The sequence below is a fragment of the Capricornis sumatraensis genome, chromosome 5, assembly GCF_032405125.1.
Source record: "Capricornis sumatraensis isolate serow.1 chromosome 5, serow.2, whole genome shotgun sequence".
NCBI lineage: Eukaryota > Metazoa > Chordata > Mammalia > Artiodactyla > Bovidae > Capricornis > Capricornis sumatraensis.
Window position 1 is genome coordinate 68,431,764 of NC_091073.1, and position 19,891 is coordinate 68,451,654.

Sequence of the window (19,891 nt, forward strand, 5' to 3'; positions counted from 1 at the left end):
ACCCCAAGTGATAAATAACAATAAATATATGACTTTTTAATTTACTTACACGATTACTGCAAGTCGCTTCAATGTGAATAAAATACTTATCGAAGGAGCAACACTACAGTTATAAAGCAACATAAAAAATGACAGGTCATAGGTCAATCATGGTTTAGCTACATGACTATAAGGACTTCACAAGCACAATTCTTATTCAACTGACATAAACTCCAATCAATATAAAACCTAGAAATCACCTCATTAAAGACCTTGACCATATACAATGGAAATACTATATATGCATACAAGTAATGATGACCATGGAAAGTAATGCAATTCACTTTACCCCCAAAATACTTCAATAGAATTGACATAATTTGTCCACATCATGGTTACTGAGGTATCAACCATAAGCAGTAGAAAAAAAATACCAAATATGATAAATTCTGTTTTCTCTTCTCTTCCTTCCACCATATCTCCTTATATTGTTATAATCAATTGTGTTACACTTGGGATTCCCAGGTAGCTCAGCGATAAAGAATTCACCCTACAATGCAGGAAATGCAGGTTCTATCCCTGGGTGGGGAAGATCCCCTGGAGAAGGAAATGGCAACCCACTCCAGTATTCTTGCCTGGGAAATCTCGTGAACAGAAGAGCCTGGTGGGCTCATGGGCTACAGCCCACAGAGTCGCAAAGAGTAGGACACGACTGAGCAACTAAGCACAGCACAGTAGGCCCATGCATGCTCAGTCGCTAAGTCATGTCTACTCTTTTCAACTCCATGGGCAGTAGCCCACCAGGCTCCTCTGTTTACAGGATTTCCCAGGCAAGAATACTGGAATGAGTTGCCATTTCCTTCTCTGGGGGATCTTCCCCACCCAGGGATGAAATCTGCGTCTCCTGCATTGGACGATGAATTCTTTACCACTGAGCTACCTGGGAAGACACCTGGCAGGTCCATCAGGTCCCATATTGAAACTTCTCTTTTCTGATAGGGGTTCTCTTGCTCTATTTATAACATAATATGCTATATAATATTAATATTTCTGGTTAGCAACCAAATTATAAGCTTATGCCACTCAAGTCACAATGGGTTTCTTTAAAGCTGATTTATCACTATTAACACAGAAAAGATATTTTTTACTTCTCAAATAAAGTGAAAAGACAAAACAAAACAAAAATTAAACAAGCAAATAAAAAACAGAGGAAGGAAATAGACTTTTCAGGATAAAATAATAATGAAAACACTGAAAATCAGTAAGCTTCATCACAGTAAAATGAGCTAAGTTAAACTTAATTTAATTACAGTATCAAAAATGCCAATTTTAATCAAATAAAAAATTTTTTCAGTCACCAAAAGAATATACATTCTGACTTACAGTGAGGAAAATGGAAGGTTAGGAAAACAATCAAATTAATCAATCACAAAACCCACTATGTTAAATTTTACAAGGGTATTCAAATTCCCTTCCGTTGATCTAGAATTTAGCTATAATGAGCACTGCAGGAAATAAAACCAAATATGAACCAGTCAGAAAGGAGAGTGAGATAACCAATTACTAAAGTCAGTGATATATTCTGTGTAAAATTAAGAGCTCAGCCACCTTTCAAGGACTATATCTTTCTTAAAAGGTTCCCATTTTAAAATTTTTTCCCAAAAATCTCATTATACTGCTCAGTCTCTAGCTTGAACAGAAATTATTTTTAAAAAGTAAATGGTAGTCAGAACTGGAAAAAAAATGCCAGTTCCTCAAAAAAAAACAAACACACACCTAAATTCAGTACTATTCAAATCTAATTTCCAGCTAGATTTTTTTTTTCTGCAATTTAATAATATGACTCTAAGGCTCCTCTGAAATGTTTAATTCAATATTGCAACAGTCCTAAGCAACTGCTCCAATAGCTAACTAAAAGAGCCATACAAGACCTGAAAGAAACACACAGACACAAAATCATCGGGAAAAGGAAGAAACGGAGAAGAAAATATAGAAAACAATACTGAAAACTGTAAATTCAGAACCTAAAAGAAACTTAAACTAATTTTCAAGTAGACAAAGCCAAAAGTACAGCTTTAGCTTATGCCGTACCCCAGCTTCATTTCATAGAGATCAGGTGAACAAAGGCAGGAGGATGTTTTATCCTTCTTCCTTTAACTCAAAATGAAGTGAAGTGAAGTCGCTCAGTCGTGTCCGACTCTGCGACTGCATGGACTGTAGCCTGCCAGACTTCTCTGTCCATGGGATTCTCCAGGCAAGAATACTGGAGTGGGTTACCATTTCCTTCTCCAGGGAATCTTCTCGACCCAGGGATTGAACCCGAGTCTCCCACATTGGAGGCAGACGCTTTAACCTCTGAGCCACCAGGGAAGCCCAATAGCTACCCTAATCTAGTTCAGAAACCCAGGTTCCATAAAACTTGGATGACATCTTTTACTACTCAAACTTGACCCATTATGGAAGCAAGGTACTTTATCCCATCGGAACCTTTCCCACTTCTGCCACTGCCCTCGGCCTCTCTGCACTACATCTAGACAGAGGTAACAATTTCTATAAAACAAGTAAAGGATAGAAATTGATAGTAGCATACTATATGCTCAGCGATAGAACCCCAAAATAAACACTCACATGTTTCAAAGTAAGACATACCCAGTGCAAGTGTGTGCATGCTTGTTACTCTGTCATGTCTAACTCTTTGAGACCCCAAAGACTGTAGCTCACCAGGCTGCCCTGTCCATGGTATTTCCCAGGCAAGAATACTGGAATGGGTTGCCATTTCCTTCTCCAGGGGATTGCATCTCCTGCACTGACAGGGGGATTCTTTCTACTGAGCTACCTGGGAAGCCCTCCAGGTACAAGTCCATCATGGGAGTTGTAGCCTGCCAGGCACTACACGGGTTAGTAACGTTAGCGATGCAGGAGGTGGGAGGCATGTCAGAAAGGAGGAAGATAGCACTTCAGCAGACTTTAAAAAAATCTCTAATAGCAGAAATTAAGAGTAAAACCAGTGCTGTGGAAGCATTGAAACACAGCACAAAATTCAGACAATCTCCCAGAAAATAGGAAGAAAAATGACAAAATAAAAATTATGAGGAAGAACATAGCTGATATAAGGAACAGAAAGTAAATAGTCAAATAAAAGACATTCATTTCCCTGAAGTATGGACTATATCAAATAAAACTGAATGAATAATCGGAACACACAATAGAAGGAAGCGTTCTTCAGCAATCAAAGAAATAGTCTAAAACAATTAAATCCACCACATTCCCAACTAAATCAAAGAAAATGGTATAACATAAGTATATAGTGACAAATGTGGCACTTACTGAAAAAAAAAAAATGAAAAACATTCTTCAAGCAAGCAGACACAAAGAATTAGCTACTTACAACAGAACAAAAATCAAGTTTTCCGTAATTCTCTCCCCAGCAACTATAAACATCAACTGATTTTTAAAAAAATGACTTCCAGCAAAACTCCCCAAAACTTATCAAAAACAGTAGAAAGTATGACAATAACAACCAGTGACCCCATTGAAAAAAGGAGGGGAGGGGAAATTGAGCAAGAAAATCGCTACAATCATAATCAACAAATGTTGAGGACAAATATCTTATTTAATTTTTATTGAAGTATAGTTGACACAATTTCCAGGTATATAGCAAAGTGATCTAGTAATACCTATACAAATGTCTATTCTTTTTCAGATTCTTTTCCATAATACATTATTACAAGCTATTGAATAGATTGTTGGATGGCATCACCGACTCAATGGACTTGAGTTTGAGAAAGCTCTGGGAGTTGGTGATGGAGGCCTGGCGTGCTGCAGTCCATGGGGTCGCAAAGAGTCAGACACAACTGAGCAACTGAACTGAACTAAACTGAACCTGTGCTATACTGTAGGTTCTGGCTGTTCATCTATTTTATTTGGGCTGAACATTTTAAATCGCAGACCATAATAGGATTTGTTCCTTGGAAGGAAAGCTATCACAAATCTGCTGCTGCTGCTAAGTCGCTTCAGTCGTGTCCGACTCAGTGACAAACCTAAACAGCATATTAAAAAGCAGAGACATCACCATGCTGACAATGGTCCATATAGAGAAAGCCATGGTTTTTTCCAGTAGTCGTGTACAGATGTGATAGTTGGACCATAAAGAAGGCTAAGTAACAAAGAATTAATGCTTTCAAATTGTGGTGCTAGAGAAGCCTCCTGAGAGTCCCTGGGACTCCAAAGAGATCAAAGCAGTCAATCCTAAAGAAAATCACCCCTGAATATTCACTGGAATGACTGATGTGGAAGCTGAAGCTCCAATACTTTGACCACCTGATGCAAAGAGGCAACTCACTAGAAAAGACCCTGATGCTGGGGAAGATTGAGGAATGGAGAAAAAGAAGGTGGCAGAGGATGAGAGGGATGGCACCACTGACTCAATGGACGTAAGTTTAAGCAAACTCTGGGAAACAGTGAAAGACAGGGAAGCCTGGAGTGCTGCAATCCATGGGGTCACAGAGAATGGGACACAACTTAGCAACTGAACAACAAAAATAATAGGACAGGATGCCAAGAGCTGACACATATTCATTAGACCTCAAGTATAGAGGGATACAGAGTCAGGTTCTAAACTAATATAAAGAGATCTAAGGGCATGGGTGGGATTCAGGAACTAGAATGCAGGAAACTACATATGATAAGAAAGACCTATTATATACTGTAATCTTTGAACTGTACTCAATAGACTGTAAGAACTTACAATAGAAAAGAATCTCAAAAATAGTGTATAAATAGTACATAGAGATATATATAACTGAATCACTGCCATACACCTGACACTGACACAATATTGTAAATCAACTATATTTCAATAAAAAATGTTTAAAAAAGAAAGCACAGTAGACGTATAAGATGCACATATCAGTCAGCTGCCTTCCTAACCACTGAAGGTAAGAGAACAAGCAGCAGCCACCGATTTTTAACACCAAGGGCCTGTTACTGGAGATACAGGGGGACCTCTGTTAGACTCATCCACCTCTTAAACCCTGAAAACTGAGGGAGATGGACCACCAGGGCCAAGGAGGAAATAAACACAATGAGAAGGTAAAAGACTCAGGTGGTCTGAGTTCATTCCTTTCTCCTAACACTTGCCCAAAATTCTTAAGTAAATGCTGTCATCGTTTTAAAAATGAGCAATAATTGCAAAGTAATGAATAGAGGACATCTGCATTTTTTATATTAAGCACTACTCAGTCATGTCCAATTTTTTGTCACCCTTTGGACTGCAGCCTACCAGGCTCCACTTTTTCAGTTTTTCAGGCATGCTGGAGTGGGTTGCCATTTCCTCCTCCAGGGGATCTTTCTGACCCAGGGATTGAACCTGCGTCTCCTGTGTCTCCCGAATTGCAGGCAGATTCTACTAGATGAGCCAACTGCAAATAAAGTAAAAAGAGACAGAGAGGAGAGAGACTGGAACATAAGAAGAAAATATCCATAGCAAGAAGAACTTCCCAGGAAAATGAAAGAAGAAACCATACAAGCTACCATTGTATTAATGAAATGAAAGAAACATAATTTTTTCTTTGTTTGAAAAGTATGAACACAAGCTGGAGGGATGAAAACCACATTAGCAGCAATAACAAGGAAAAACAGAATAAACTAAAAACAAACAAGGTAAAGAGAAATGGATAAAAAGCATACAAATCAAAAGAGCAAAAAGGACAACTAATGAGATGATGCCAGATTTGGAAGACAATGTAAGGTTAATAATTTATAATAATGATATTGATTAAGAAAATTGATACTCAAAGGTATTATGGAGAACATTTTTCAGAAATTAATAAAAACTTAAATCTGTCGAATCTTACCTTGTTCTGGAACAAAGTGACACATACAAGATAAATTGACTGAAGATAATTGCTAGTGAATTTACCGTCTTTTAAGGATTTAAAAATAAGTCGGATATGAGCATCCAGGAAGAATAAAATAACTCAGTCAATAAGAAGCTTTTTAAAAAATTTCAGCCAGCCTCACACTATACCCCAGTAACTGTAGACATCAAATGGAAAGCCCAAAATTCTGAAAGAAACTAAGATAACCTTCAAGTATAAAAGCAATAAACAATTCTCGAGAATGCAAGAAGACGTATAAGGCTTTCCTCAAATCTACTGGGTGATTAAATTCAACTATCCAAGAAGTAAATCAAGATAATTCAGGAACAGTATAAGAATTGGTGGTAAGCTCTGAGTGGATAGGATGAAAAGAATAAAAACAGTGATTATTAAACTGCATGTGAATGTTTTAAACTTTGACAAAATAAATAATAGTAAGTTACCAACACTGTCAGAATTCAATAAGAAGAGAGGAAGAAGAAAGAATAAATATGCTGCTTTTATTTTTTTATAACAAGTGTCAGTGGGCACTGCCAAAAGTGGAAATACCACTTTAAAAAATTGAAATATCAATTTTTTACTTTTTTTTTTCTATCCTTCAGGGGGAGTTCTTTTAGAAACTGAAATATATTGTTGTGAACAAATATTTATGTAAAATTCATTTATTCCTTCCATTTTATCTATTTCTTTTTTCTATTAGGATACAAATTTAAATATAAAAACCCATGATTCTAGTTTGTGAATTTTACTCTATGTCTAATTGGTAAATCTGTAGTCACCAAAGATGGTGACTCAACGGTAAAGAATCTGCCTGCAGTGTAGGAGACCCAGGTTTGATCACTAGGTCAGGAAGATACCCTGGAAAAAGGGATAGCAACCCCCTCCAGTATTCTTGCCTGGAGAATTCCATAGCCAGAGAAACCTGGTGGGCTACATTCCATGGGGTCACAAAGAACTGAACACAAGAGTCAGACACGACTGAGTTACTAACACTTAGACAAAAATACCAGGCTTGATGTTTAATAGGTGCTAACAAATGTTAATTCCCGATAGTAAGATTGGAACAACTTTGGTGGAACAGCTGTTAGTTTTATTTTTGGTATTCTTACTTGTACCTTTCAATAATGCTTAAGTTTTATCTCTCTCTTTCTGTTGTTTGTTTGTTTGTTTGGGGTTTTGGTTTTTTGTTTCTTTTTTTGGTCACATTGCATGCCTTGAAGGATCTCAGTTCCCAGATCAAATCCAGGCCCACGACAGTGAAAGTGCTAAGTCCTAACCACTGGACTGCCAGGGAATTCCAGATAATGTTTGAGTCTTAAATAGTGCACACAGTTCTATACTTTTTGCAAAAATCACAGTTATTTTTTTTCACAAAAGCTATTTTTTAAAAATTAAAGGAGCAACATCAATAAAGTATGAGGGGAAATGTGATGAAAATTTTTTACCACACAATATAACACCTTCTACCATTTTGGGGAACATTAAATCATCCTGTTGAGAGATGAAGCAAAATTAATAAGTCAAAAAAACTATAATTCATGAAATAAAAAGATTCACAATCTTTAACAGACATAGAAAAAATATATTAAAATCATTATATTGTCTAAATAAAAAGTGAAAACTTTAAACTTTCTTGAAAAACCATTAGAATAACTTACAATAATAATTTATAACTGATAAAAATAAAGAGATATGTATGTGTATATAATATCTAATACATGGAAGAATCCAAGTGCAAAGAAACCACAACTCACATACAAGAAATGGAAACCAAAGAAAACAGAGAATATCACAGAAAATGAAAAATGACAAAATACATCAAATGTAGCAATTTTAAATGGACTAAAAGGCAACAGCCTTTGAAATGGCTTGAAAAATCCAATCAAATTCTGTTTATAAGAGTTACACCTGAAATAAAGTTACAAGTTAAAAAACCATAGATAACAGTATGCCAGTAATTAATAACAAAGTGAACTCAAAGCAAACAAAACAAAACAAAAAAAAATTTTTTTAATGAAAGCACATACACCAAAAAAGATCACTTTATATGGGCAAAATGTTTTAAACTAACCAAAAAATAAAATAAATATCACAAACATAAGCTGAATGCATAAAACTACAATATATAAGTCAAAAATATTGATAGTCAACAAAAAATTGACAGAAAAATATAGTAATGTAAGGCAAACATTCCACTCCTGAGCTAAAACAGATTAATAGAGGAAAATATCAATAAGATGGCACAGGCTCTGAAAGTCACAATATATGTTCCATCCTACTTCCATGAATATTTACAAATATTATGTGGAATATTAAGCCACAAAGGGAATCGTTAAAAATATAGCAAAAAGTGTATATATAAGCCAACATTCTTTCTACAAACCACAAGGGGTGGGGGGGAGACAAATTAACTGCAAATGTTGGACTGAAAAATGAAAGAAAAAGTCTCCTTTGAAATTTAAAATCTCTAATAAATGTCTTCAAAGAAAACAATATCCTATCTATGAGTCTCAATTTTTTTCATATTTAAAAGGGGTTTTAAATGAAAAACCCTTATAATGTCTTTCTAGCCACCCCTTACTCTGACATACACAAACTACAATGACTTTTATGTATCTACCAAGCATATACCATATGTTCAGCTTTCTGACTGATTATTCAATGTGATATGCAAAAGCAGAACAAGTCCCTACATTAAAACAGTGTATGATCAAATTAAGGAGTGAGGAAAAGCAAAGAGGAGTCACCAACATACTATGAATATTTCAGAAATTCAAAGGAGGAGATCAGGGTAGGATGGAAAGGCTTATGTGTGTGACTTGTTAGGACTCAAAGAAGAAATCTGAAAATCCAGAAAAGAAATGGGAAAAACATTCTGGTTAATAATACTATATCAATGAAGGCTAAAGAATAAAACGTTAAATACTGATAGTTATAAAAAGTTACTATAATGAAATACAGTCTAGGAAGAAAAACATAGTACTAGACCAAATTGTTTATACTACAAAATGAGTTGTAACAAGATTTTAAAGCACAATGGCTATGGCTGCCAGCTGAAGTCTGGAAAGACTCCCATCACTTTGAATGTCCATTCAAATAGACTTCCACTTTTAGATATATTTCATATCTCCAGAGAGAATAACATTACCGATAAACAATGATCTTTATTTGCCATTTGGGAAACTGACCGTAGCAGAGGTAAGATACTCGGCCAGACTTCCACAGCTACTTCATGCAATGAGAGGAAAACAGTGACAGCTAAGAATTTAAAGAACATTATCACATTCGGGCTCTTCTGATTCTGTACACTATATTTGTTTCACATTCCTAGAGTATAACAGACAAAAATTAAAAGAATTAGACTAAAAAACTCTAATCAAGAGTGCCATTTATCCTGAAAAGAAAGTAGGAAACCCAGACAGATTCAAAGTTGGTTTATAATAAACAAGGTAGAGAGGACTAAGACTGCCAAGTAGAAGGGAGTGGGAGGAAATAAAGCATCGCAGTTTCTGAAGAAAATGCTGTTATTACATATAATTGCACCAACTTGATCCAAATCCAATATTTCTTATTCACTGAAAAGAAACATATTAAAATAGCAGCAATTTCCTTTACAAATAAACACATTCAGCCAAGGAAGCTTCTCCTAAAAAAGTTTAACCCTCAAGGTAATAAAAAGCAGAAACAAAGTTATTTAAGTGTTCTAGCTTCAAATAATAACTTCTAAATACAGATATGCTATAGTTAAGTCAGTAACAATTTTTTTTAACTTTGTAAAAATTACAATGAAATTCTTTCAAACAGTCTAATCCTATACTTTTACATTAAAGTGCATAAATGTAAGAAAAATCTTCCAATGAATAATTAGAAATTATTACTATATATTAACTGGAAATCATGAATGGTAATAGCTGCTTAATTATTTATAATTATGATCTTTAAAAAGCTATGAGAAACAGGAAGTTTCACTTACAAACACCTAAATTTAGGTTTGACAGACAAATTTTGAATATAAGCATCTTGCAGCACACACTATATAGAAATTTGATTCCTCCCTCAAGATATTTTCAGTTATTATATGACTCTTGACTTGTAAGTTGCAACTGGACCAGAAACTATAAATTAACCATAAATATCCATGGAGAAACCATATCTCTGAGTTTCTGTATGAGTATGGTAAATCTTAAAATAGGTGCACATCCCTTGTAAATACAAGTTACAAGTGTAATGTAAGTATTTCAGCTAAAGATGTTATCTCTATAAGGTCTTTCTACCCATAACTCTCCCATGGCCCACATACACACAAAAACCACAGTGAGTTTGTAGTATTTAAAGATACTGGCTCCTAGGGGCACTGAGACTCTAAGCCAGGACGGATCACACACCCACTAGTGTGAATCTGTGTTCTTGCACCTGAGCTGTCACTTGGGGGGCCAAACAGAACAGCTCTTGAGTGGATACATGAAGAATTACTCTCCCAGAAGAGAAATACTTGATACTGCCCTGCTGGCAAGATATTTTTCCTGCTCTAAATCCTTGTAAGTAAAACTGATATAAAATGTCTGGTGAATCTGAGTGTTTGGTTGAACTTAAAAGACCATCTGGTAGACTGAAAAACCTAACCTCAAGATCTTAAATTTTTCTTCAGACACAAAAGAACTGCAATTTGTGTTAAGTGCACAGCATTTTCTCACAAAATATAAGAAGCAATTTCTTTTTAAAATATTCAATGTATTCAAAACATTGTTTTCATTTTTCTAATATGTAAGCTTCAGATTAACCATTAATATAAATATAAAGGACTTTCATAGAGCCTCCACAGTAATACTCTACATTCAGCCTCTTAAATTGGGGGGATTAGTCACACTGATCAAATACTGTGAGCATTACTGACAAATTCTCCATATGATTTTTAAACATTCAATAAAATTATCTAAATAAGTAGAACTGAATAGATCTGGGAATCCATGAAGCTTTATAGAAAGTTGGTTTTTATACATTTATCGAGATTTTTAATTCTAAACATAATCTGAGATGCTGAAGAGTTTGTCAAGATCTTGCCTCATATACTGACAAGCTATGGCTATTTTTGATAGATTTTGTAGAGTTCATGTTAAGACACGAATTTTGTCTTTCATTTTAAATGCAAAAAAGTGAAAGTGAAGTCGCTCAGTTTGTCCAACTCTTTGCGACCCCATGGACTGTAGCCCATCAGGTTCCTCTGTCCATGGGATTTCTCAGGCAAGAATACTGGAGTGGGTTGCCATTTCCTTCTCCAGAGGATCTTCCCAAACCAGGGATCGAACCCAGGTCTCCTGCATTGTAGGCAGACGCTTTATCGTCTGGGCCACCAGGGAAGCCTAAGGCCCCCGTTTAAAACTTAAGCTGTCTGGCTTCCTCCTGGCACCATCAGGAGAAACTGCTGCCCTAATGTCTAACCCCGTCCCCTACATGCAGCAGGATGTACCCAGATTTCCATCCCATTACTAAAATTCATCCCTTTATGTCTCAATGGCTTTTTCTTTTCAAGGATCTTTACTAAAAAATGAACTTAACTCAGTACTCTGTTATGACCTAGAGGGTTGGGATGGGGTGGGGGTGGGGGTGGGGGAAGGGAGGCTCTGGAGGGAGGGTATATATATGTAGACATATAGCTGGTTCATTTCGTTGTACAACAGAAACTAACACAACGCTGTAAAGCAATTATACTCCAATTTAAAAAATTGAAAAAAAAATCGACACTCTCTTAAACACATAATCATTAGCAATTCTGCACCATTTGACACAGTAAGTTCTGAAACAAGCCTTGAAGTGTAACATCCTTACAGTCTAATAAGTGATCTCTAAGCGGGATTCATTAAATGCTTAAAGAAATTCTCTTCTATTTTAAAGAAAATTATCTATCAGGTAAACTATTTTCTTGAAATCTTAAATTTATAAAGAATATCTTGCTAGAGATACTAAATAAAAATGATTAAAGGTGCTAATTAAAGCTTTTTTATATTCTTTTCTAATAAAGACTTCCCTGGTGGCTCAGACGGTAAAGGGTCTGCCTACAATGCGGGAGACCTGGGTTTGATCCCTGGGTTGGGAAGATCCTCTGGAGAAGGAAATGACAGCCCACTCCAGTACTCTTACCTGGAAAATCCCATGGACGGAGGAGCATGGTAGGCTACAGTCCAAGGGGTCTCACAGTCCAAGGGGTCTCAAAGAGTCGGACATGACTGAGTGAATTCACTTTCTCTTTCTTTCTAATAAAATTTATATTTTAAATTGTCTTCATTGTTGATATTCAACTTCACTTGCCATTTTTTAGTAAAATCATTTGCCATTGTTTCATAAAACTTCTAGTGAATTCCTTCAAATACTCTTTTTAAATTAAACCACTTACTGTAAACAGCCCACTCTTACTGCTACAGGAACATGGGGAAGTTGAGTGGCCCATTTCAGTGTCACATCTTGATAAATATGCAACATATTATTATGGTTTCCAATCAAAGTATTTATTGTTCCTTCAGAAACTATGGATAGAAGAAAGAAAAAGCATAGTAAGAAAAAAATCATTTTCAACAGTTTTTACATTCCTTTTAGAGGATTGATGATACAAATTAATTATAACATCTTGACTTAATGCATAAAGATTTTAAATAATAAAACATTATTTTTCAATTTCAAGGTACCAGTACCAAAAAAGTTTTTAATCATTTATAAATATATAAAAACTATATATAACTAGAGAAACTATAACTAGAGTGGCCAACATTTTTGCACTTTATCTAAAAAGGATGAACTTGATTAATATATTTAACATATTTAAGCTATTGATTTACTAGAGATTCACTACAGATAAGTTAGTCTATGAGTCATTACTATGCTCATTTCTCCTTATAAAAGAGTCTGATGTTCTTTTGGAAGCATCTTGAATAGCCACATCTTGGAAAGCATTATTATATACCTGAGGCCAATTTTACAAGTCATTTCGTACAAAGTAAAATGACTGACAAAACCAAATGTGTGCTTTATATCAAACCTCTATTCAAACTTTAAAAGCTAAAATTTCCATTACATGTTCAGAATAAAACTATTTTCCTAGTTCTTTAAAATATATGTGAGTGACTTGGGCTTTTTCTGGTGTATATAACATAGTAACAACATATGGAAAAGATAAAAGAAAATCTTTCTACACACCTGAGCAATATGGGAGAAAACAACTTGGGCTATAATCAAGTTTCTTCATAAATCGGATTTGTCCATTATCCTTAAGGCAAAAAAAGTTTCTCTCACCAAGAACAAAAACAGAAGATGCTGACTGAATGAAAGACACAATACATATATCAAGGGCTTGCTCTCCAATATTTAGAGTCCAATCTACCTGCAAAGGAAAATTTATGATCAATTGCATTGCTAAAAAATATAACATTTCATTCACTTTGATATTAATACAATTAAGAAATGCTTTACAAAAAAGCAGGCACAAAGATTAATCCTCATTCATTTTTTTCTCCTATTACCATATTTCTGATATTTTGTAGACTCTAGTAGTTTTTGCCCCTTTTACCATGTGATATAACTGTGGAAAATTCTTAAAGAGACCACCTGATCTGCCTCTTGAGAAATCTGTATGCAGATAAAGAAGCAACAGTTAGAAGTGGACAAAGAACAATAGACTGGTTCCAAATCAGGAAAGGAGTATATCAAGGCTGTATATTGTCACTCTGCTTATTTAACTTATATGCAGAGTACATCATATGAAATGCTGGGCTGGATGAAGCACAACATGGAATCAAGATTGCCAGGAGAAATATCAATAACCTCATATATGCAGATGACACCACCCTTATGGCAGAAAGCAAAGAACTAAAGAGCCTGTTGATGAAAGTGAAAAAGGAGAGTGAAAAAGTTGGCTTAAAACTCAACATTCAGAAAACTAAGACCATGGCATCCGGTCCCATCATTTCATGGCAAATAAATGGGAAAACAATGGAAACAGTGACAGATATTATTTGGGGGGGCTCCAAAATCACTGCAGATGGTGACTGCAGCCATGAAATTAAAAGAGGCTTGCTACTTGGAAGAAAAGCTATGACCACCCTAGACAGCATATTAAAAAGCAGAGACATTACTTTGCCCATCAAGGTCCATCTGGTCAAGGTGATAGTGTTTCCAGTAGTCATGTATGGATGTGAGATTTGGACTATAAAGAAAACTGAGCACCGAAGAATTGATGCTTTTGAACTGTGGTGTTGGAGAAGACTCTTGAGAGTCCCTTGGACTGCAAGGAGATCCAACCAGTCCATCCTAAAGGAAATCAGTCCTGAATATTCATTGGAAGGACTGATGCTGAAGCTGAAACTCCAATACTTTGGCCACCTGACACTAAGAGCCAACTCACTGGAAAAAATGCTGATGCTGGGAAAGATTGAAGGCAGGAGGAGAAGGGGATGACAGAGGATAAGATGTTGGATGGCGTCACTGACTCTATGGACATGAGTTTGAATAAGCTCTCGGAGTTGGTGATGGACAGGGAAGCCTGGCGTGCTGCCGTCCATGGGATCACAAAGAGTTTGATACAACTGAGCAACTTAACTGAGCTGAACTGAACCATGTGATATTAACTATTCAGCAATTCAAACACTCATATAAGTATAATCAAGGAGGTGAAGATCTGTATGTTGAAAACTATAAAACATTGACAAAATAAATTGAAGAGTAAAAATAAAAAGATATGCCATATTCATGGATTTTAAGAATTAATATCCTTAAAATGTCCATACTACTCAAAGTGATCTACAAATGCAAATCCCTATCAAAATTACAAAGGCATTTTTCACAGAAATAGAAAAAATGTGCAAAGTTCATGTGAACCCACAAGACACCAAATAGCCAAAACAATCTTGAGCAAAAAGAACAAAGCTGGAAGCATCATACTACCTGACTTCAAAATACACTACAAAACTATTCTAATCAAAACAGCATGGAACTGTCATAATAAAATAGACATCTAGACCAATGGAACCGAAGAGGGAGCTGAGAAATAAAACTCTGCATTTACAGTCAACTAGTTCAACAATGGTACCAAGAACATACAATGCAGAATAGGGCAGTATCTTCAAAAAATGGTGTTGGGAAACTTGATATCCATATGCAGAGGAATGAAAATGAACCCCTATCTCATACTATATACAAAAACCAATTCAAAATAGATTAAAGACTTAAATATTAGAACTAAAGCTGTAAAATCATTAGAAGAAACAGGGAAAAGCTCAATGACTTTTCAGATATGACCTCAAAAGTACAAACAACATTAAAATAGACAAAGGGGATTTCACCAAACTAAAAAGCTTCTACAAGGGAAAAAAAAAAGAAAGAAAGCTTATTATGGGATTATATGAAATCATATATGTGAAACTTTTGAAAATTGTAAAGCATTATAGAATTTAAAGTCTTTTATTCTATCAAAAAATTAAAAAGCTTCTTCACAGCAAAGGAAGCTATCAGTAGTGTAAAAAGACAATCTATGGAATGGGAGAAAATATTTCCAATAAGGAGTTAATATCAGACAGCTCAACAGCAAAAAAAAAAAAAAAAAAACACTTTAAAACTGGGCAAAAGACCTAAATGTCTTATTTCTCAAAATAAGACATACAAATGACAAATAGATATATTAAAAAATGCTCACCAACACTAACCATCAGGGAAATGCAGTGAGATATCACCTTATATCTTTTAGAATGGTTATTATCAAAAAGAAAAGAGATAATAAGTGTTGGTGAGAATGTGCAGAAAAGCAAACCCTGTATACTGTGGGTAGGAATATAAAACATTACATCTACTATGGAAAATAATATGGAGATTCCTCAAAAAATCAAAAATACAACTACCACATGACCCAACAATCCACTTCTGGGTATGTATCCAAAGGAAGTGAAAACAGAATACTGAGGAGATATCTGCCATCTCATGTTCACTGTAGCATGATTCACAATAGCCAAAACATGAAATCAACCTAACTTCCAATGATGGATGAATGGTTATGAAAACATGATACAGGAAGGGCTGATGCTGAGGCTGAAGCTCCAGTACTTTGGCCACCTGGCACAAAGAACTGACTCATTTGAAAAGACCCTGATGCTAGGAAAGATTGAAGGCAGGAGGAGAAGGGGGTGACAAAGATGGCTGGATGGCATCACTGACTGAATGGACATGAGTTTGAGCAAGCTCCAGGAGTTGGTGATGGACAGGGAAACCTGGGTGCTGTGGTCCATGGGGTCACAAAGAGTCAGACACAACTGAGTGACTGAACTGAATTGAAAATGAAAAAAATCCTGCCATTTACAATAACATGGATGAACCTGGAGGACATTATGCTAAGTGAAATAAGTCAGGCTCAGAAAAATGAATACTGTATGACCTCACTTATCTGTGGAATCTAAGAAAGTCAAAATAATAGAAGCAGAGAGTAGAATTTTGGCTTCCAGGACCGGGATATGGGAGACATGAGGATATACTGGTCAAGGGGTACAAAGTTTCAGTTATGCAGGATGAATTAGTTCTGAAGATCTAACATACATATAGTTATAATACTGTATTGTATACTCCAAAGTTGTTGAGAGATCTTAATGATCCTACCACAAATATATATACACATATACATACACACACACACACACACACATATATATATATACACATGAGGAGACAAATAAGTGTTAATTTGCTTAGTTCTGGCAATCATTTCGCAATTGATACATATATCAAAACATCTCACAGTACACAGCAGGTTTACATAATTTTATTTGTAAATTATACTTCAATAAAGCTAAAGGGAAAAAAGGCAGGTAGAGAAGGGGGTGAAAGAATATCGTATGTAAAATGAGCTGCCTGTATAAAGGTCCTGTCAGGAAGGGGAGGGTCCATGGCTTATTGAAAAGAATACACATAAAGAAGATGCCTGGCTCCACTGAAATTTTTCCATAATAAAGCTGTTGCATTTACTTTTCAAATCAAATTTTAAAATCAACAAAACCTACAGTCAAACTGCTATAAGTATGTTTCTATATAGAAACAATTTTGAAAATATCAATAATATAGAGCAGTTGTCAAGCTACTATAGTAGTATAGATAGGATCCTCTATACATAAGAGCTCCTCCAGGGTATCTTCATCTCTCAAAACATGGTCAATGTTTAATAAACGTTTCTTAAAATAATGAAGGAATGAATGTAAAATAGACATATAAAGAAAAAATCAGTCCCCAGTCAATTATTAATGTTTCTAAATCAAGAAAGCCTAAAGGAGCAAAGACATACTATTTTGAAAAGCTTTGGATGATAGGCACATATTGTAAACAGCAATGACAGTGAGATGAATGTACAAAGGCATCTGGACAAAGAGGAAGTAAGATTACCCTCAAAGTTAGGCTTTGAAGCAAGAATCAAGAATCAACAAACGAAAGGTCAAAGAAGAGATGCGAAAAGTCACATTAAAGATACATATAAATTTCATGCCATTCAAAAAATGATTTAGGTATTAATCTATCTACTTTTGGATTAAAGTATCTGAAGAAGGTATGAAATCTAAATGGGACTAGTCAGAGAGGCAAATGTCATCTGTGTGTATATAAGAAGAATCTGGAATAGAGGGATAGCACAGGGCATATAGGCATTCATGCACATTTATGCATCAGAGTATCTTCATCTCAATTAGGCTTCACACCAAATCATTCAACAATAAAAAAAAATTTTTTTTTTAGACAAATCATTCAGGCTTTCCTGGTAGTTCAGTGATGAAAGAATCCACCTATCAATGAAGGAGACACAGGTTTGATCCCTGGACCAGGAAGATCCCACATAGCACGGAGCAACTAAGTTGGTGTGCCACAGCTATTGAGCCCGTGTTCTAGAGCTCACACTGTGCCTACGTGATGCAGCTACTGAAGCCCATGCATCCCAGAGTGCGGGCTCCACAACAAGACAAGCCACAGCAATGAGAAGCCCTCCCACCGCAACTAATAGTAGCCCCCACTCGCCGCAACTAGAGGAAGGCCTGCACGGCAAGGAAGACCCAGCACAGTCAAAAATAAAAAAATATTTAAAAAAACATAAATTATTCAATTATCACTTAGTTCAAGTGTAGTTCACCTATGCAGAAAGATTCCACTGAACAAAAAGACATGAACATCAAGTCCTAAGGCAATGACATTTCTCATCACAATTTAATAGACTTGCATTCTAGCATTATTTGTCAGCACTTGAAACTCAGGCTGATGTGTCCCTGACTCTGAGAGATGACAATTCATTCAGAGTGGATAAGCAGAGTTTCTGAGGCCACAGGCTGTGATCCAGCCACAAAATACTTTCAGTTCACTAGGGACGGAGTGCCACTCTTTGCAAATTTCCCTTAAGAAATATACCACATTCTAAATTAATGAGTCTCAAAATGCACAGTAGTTTACCAAGAACAATCATTTTAAAATCCTTCCACTTCCAGCCATGATACAGCGACAGGAAAAAAATTCTACCGTCCCACCTGAAACAACCACAACATGGACAAAATGTTTGAAACAACCGTTTGTGAGGCATTGGGTATCAGAAAACAAAAGACGGCAATCCCTTGAAAACAGAAAACAAATGAGGTGAGTGGTATAACTGCCCCAGCCATGAGACAGTTTTTAGGCCATGGGACAGGGAGAAGAAACCCAGGCAAAGCCCACAAGGCCCCCTGGGTTGAGGAGGTGAATGCTAACAGTAGAGAGTAACCAAGGCAGCTAGAGCTCACAAGACAGCATGCTAAAAAAGAGAGAGCAACACAAGGACAGAACTCTGAGACCTGTTAAGAATTCTCTCGGATATTCAGTTGAGTACTTATCAGCACATTTATGTAGAAAATTACTCAAAGCCAGGGAAAGAACCACCCAAAAGGATTAGCGGTAACAGTGCCCAGCATTTACACAGGGCCTGGAATACTGCCTGTGCTCACAAGCCAGACTGGGACACCTCATAATTTACAGGGAGTTGGAAAGAACTTTCAGAAGGCTAGTACCTCAGGAAGGGGTACAAGTAGCTCCAGAATGAGCACTGCTCTGGTCCCACCTAACAAGACTCAAAAGCAAGACCAAAAAGGATCAGACTGTTTCCAAGTAACTTAACTGTCTTCGAGGCCGAGGCTCAAAAAGATTTATAGAAATATAAAAGTACGTAGCTTCAAACAAAGTGAAACTGACTATACCCTGCTGCTGCTGCTAAGTCACTTGAGTCATGTCCGACTCTGGGCGACCCCATAGACAGCAGCCCACCAGGCTCCCCCATCCCTGGGATTCTCCAGGCAAGAACACTGGAGTGGATCGCCAGTTCCTTCTCCAATGCATGAAAGTGAAAAGTGAAAGTGAAGTCACTCAGTCGTGTCCGACTCTTAGCGACCCCATGGACTGCAGCCTACCAGGCTCCTCCATCCAATATCCTGGCATCTAATAAATTCTTAGACAGCAGCACAGAGGCAGAACTCAAATCTATTAAGAATCTTCTCAAATAAGCTGAGTACATATCAGCACATTCATGCAGAAAATTATTCAAAGCCAGGGAAAGAACCACCCAAAATGTGGTTTTTAGTAGTTTTAGTTTTTCTTTTTAATTATCAAGCATGTAAAGAAACAGGAAAATGTGATCTATAATGTAGAGATAAATAAACTGTATTACATACAGTTTATAATACTTATGTTAAATAAACTGTATCTATTTAATTTAAAAAGTGTACAAGGAAGATATTTTTTTAAACACCTAAATTGAACTTGTAGAGATAGAAACTATACTGCTGCTGCTAAGTAGCTTCAGTCGTGTCCAACTCTGTACGACCCCAGAGATGGCAGCCCACCAGGCTCCCCCGTCCCTGGGATTCTCCAGGCAAGAACACTGGAGTGGGTTGCCATTTCCTTCTCCAAAGCATGAAAGTGAAAAGTGAAAGTGAAGTCGCTCAGTCGTGTTCGACTCTAGCGACCCCATGGATTGCAGCCTACCAGGCTCCTCTATCCATGGGATT

General features: G+C 36.2%; 1 protein-coding gene across 6 annotated transcripts in view; it reads right to left on the reverse strand.

The window, feature by feature from the left end:
- Positions 1–19,891, reverse strand: part of BBS9 (Bardet-Biedl syndrome 9) — a 461,875-nt gene that overhangs the window by 330,053 nt on the left and 111,931 nt on the right. For all 6 annotated transcript variants that reach the window (XM_068972538.1, XM_068972537.1, XM_068972536.1 and 3 more), the window contains exons 7-8: positions 13,047–13,230; positions 12,250–12,379 (exon numbers count right to left, since the gene is read on the reverse strand). In XM_068972538.1, coding sequence (XP_068828639.1) covers positions 12,250–12,379; positions 13,047–13,230 — 314 coding nt within the window. The remainder of the gene's footprint in view (positions 1–12,249; positions 12,380–13,046; positions 13,231–19,891) is intronic.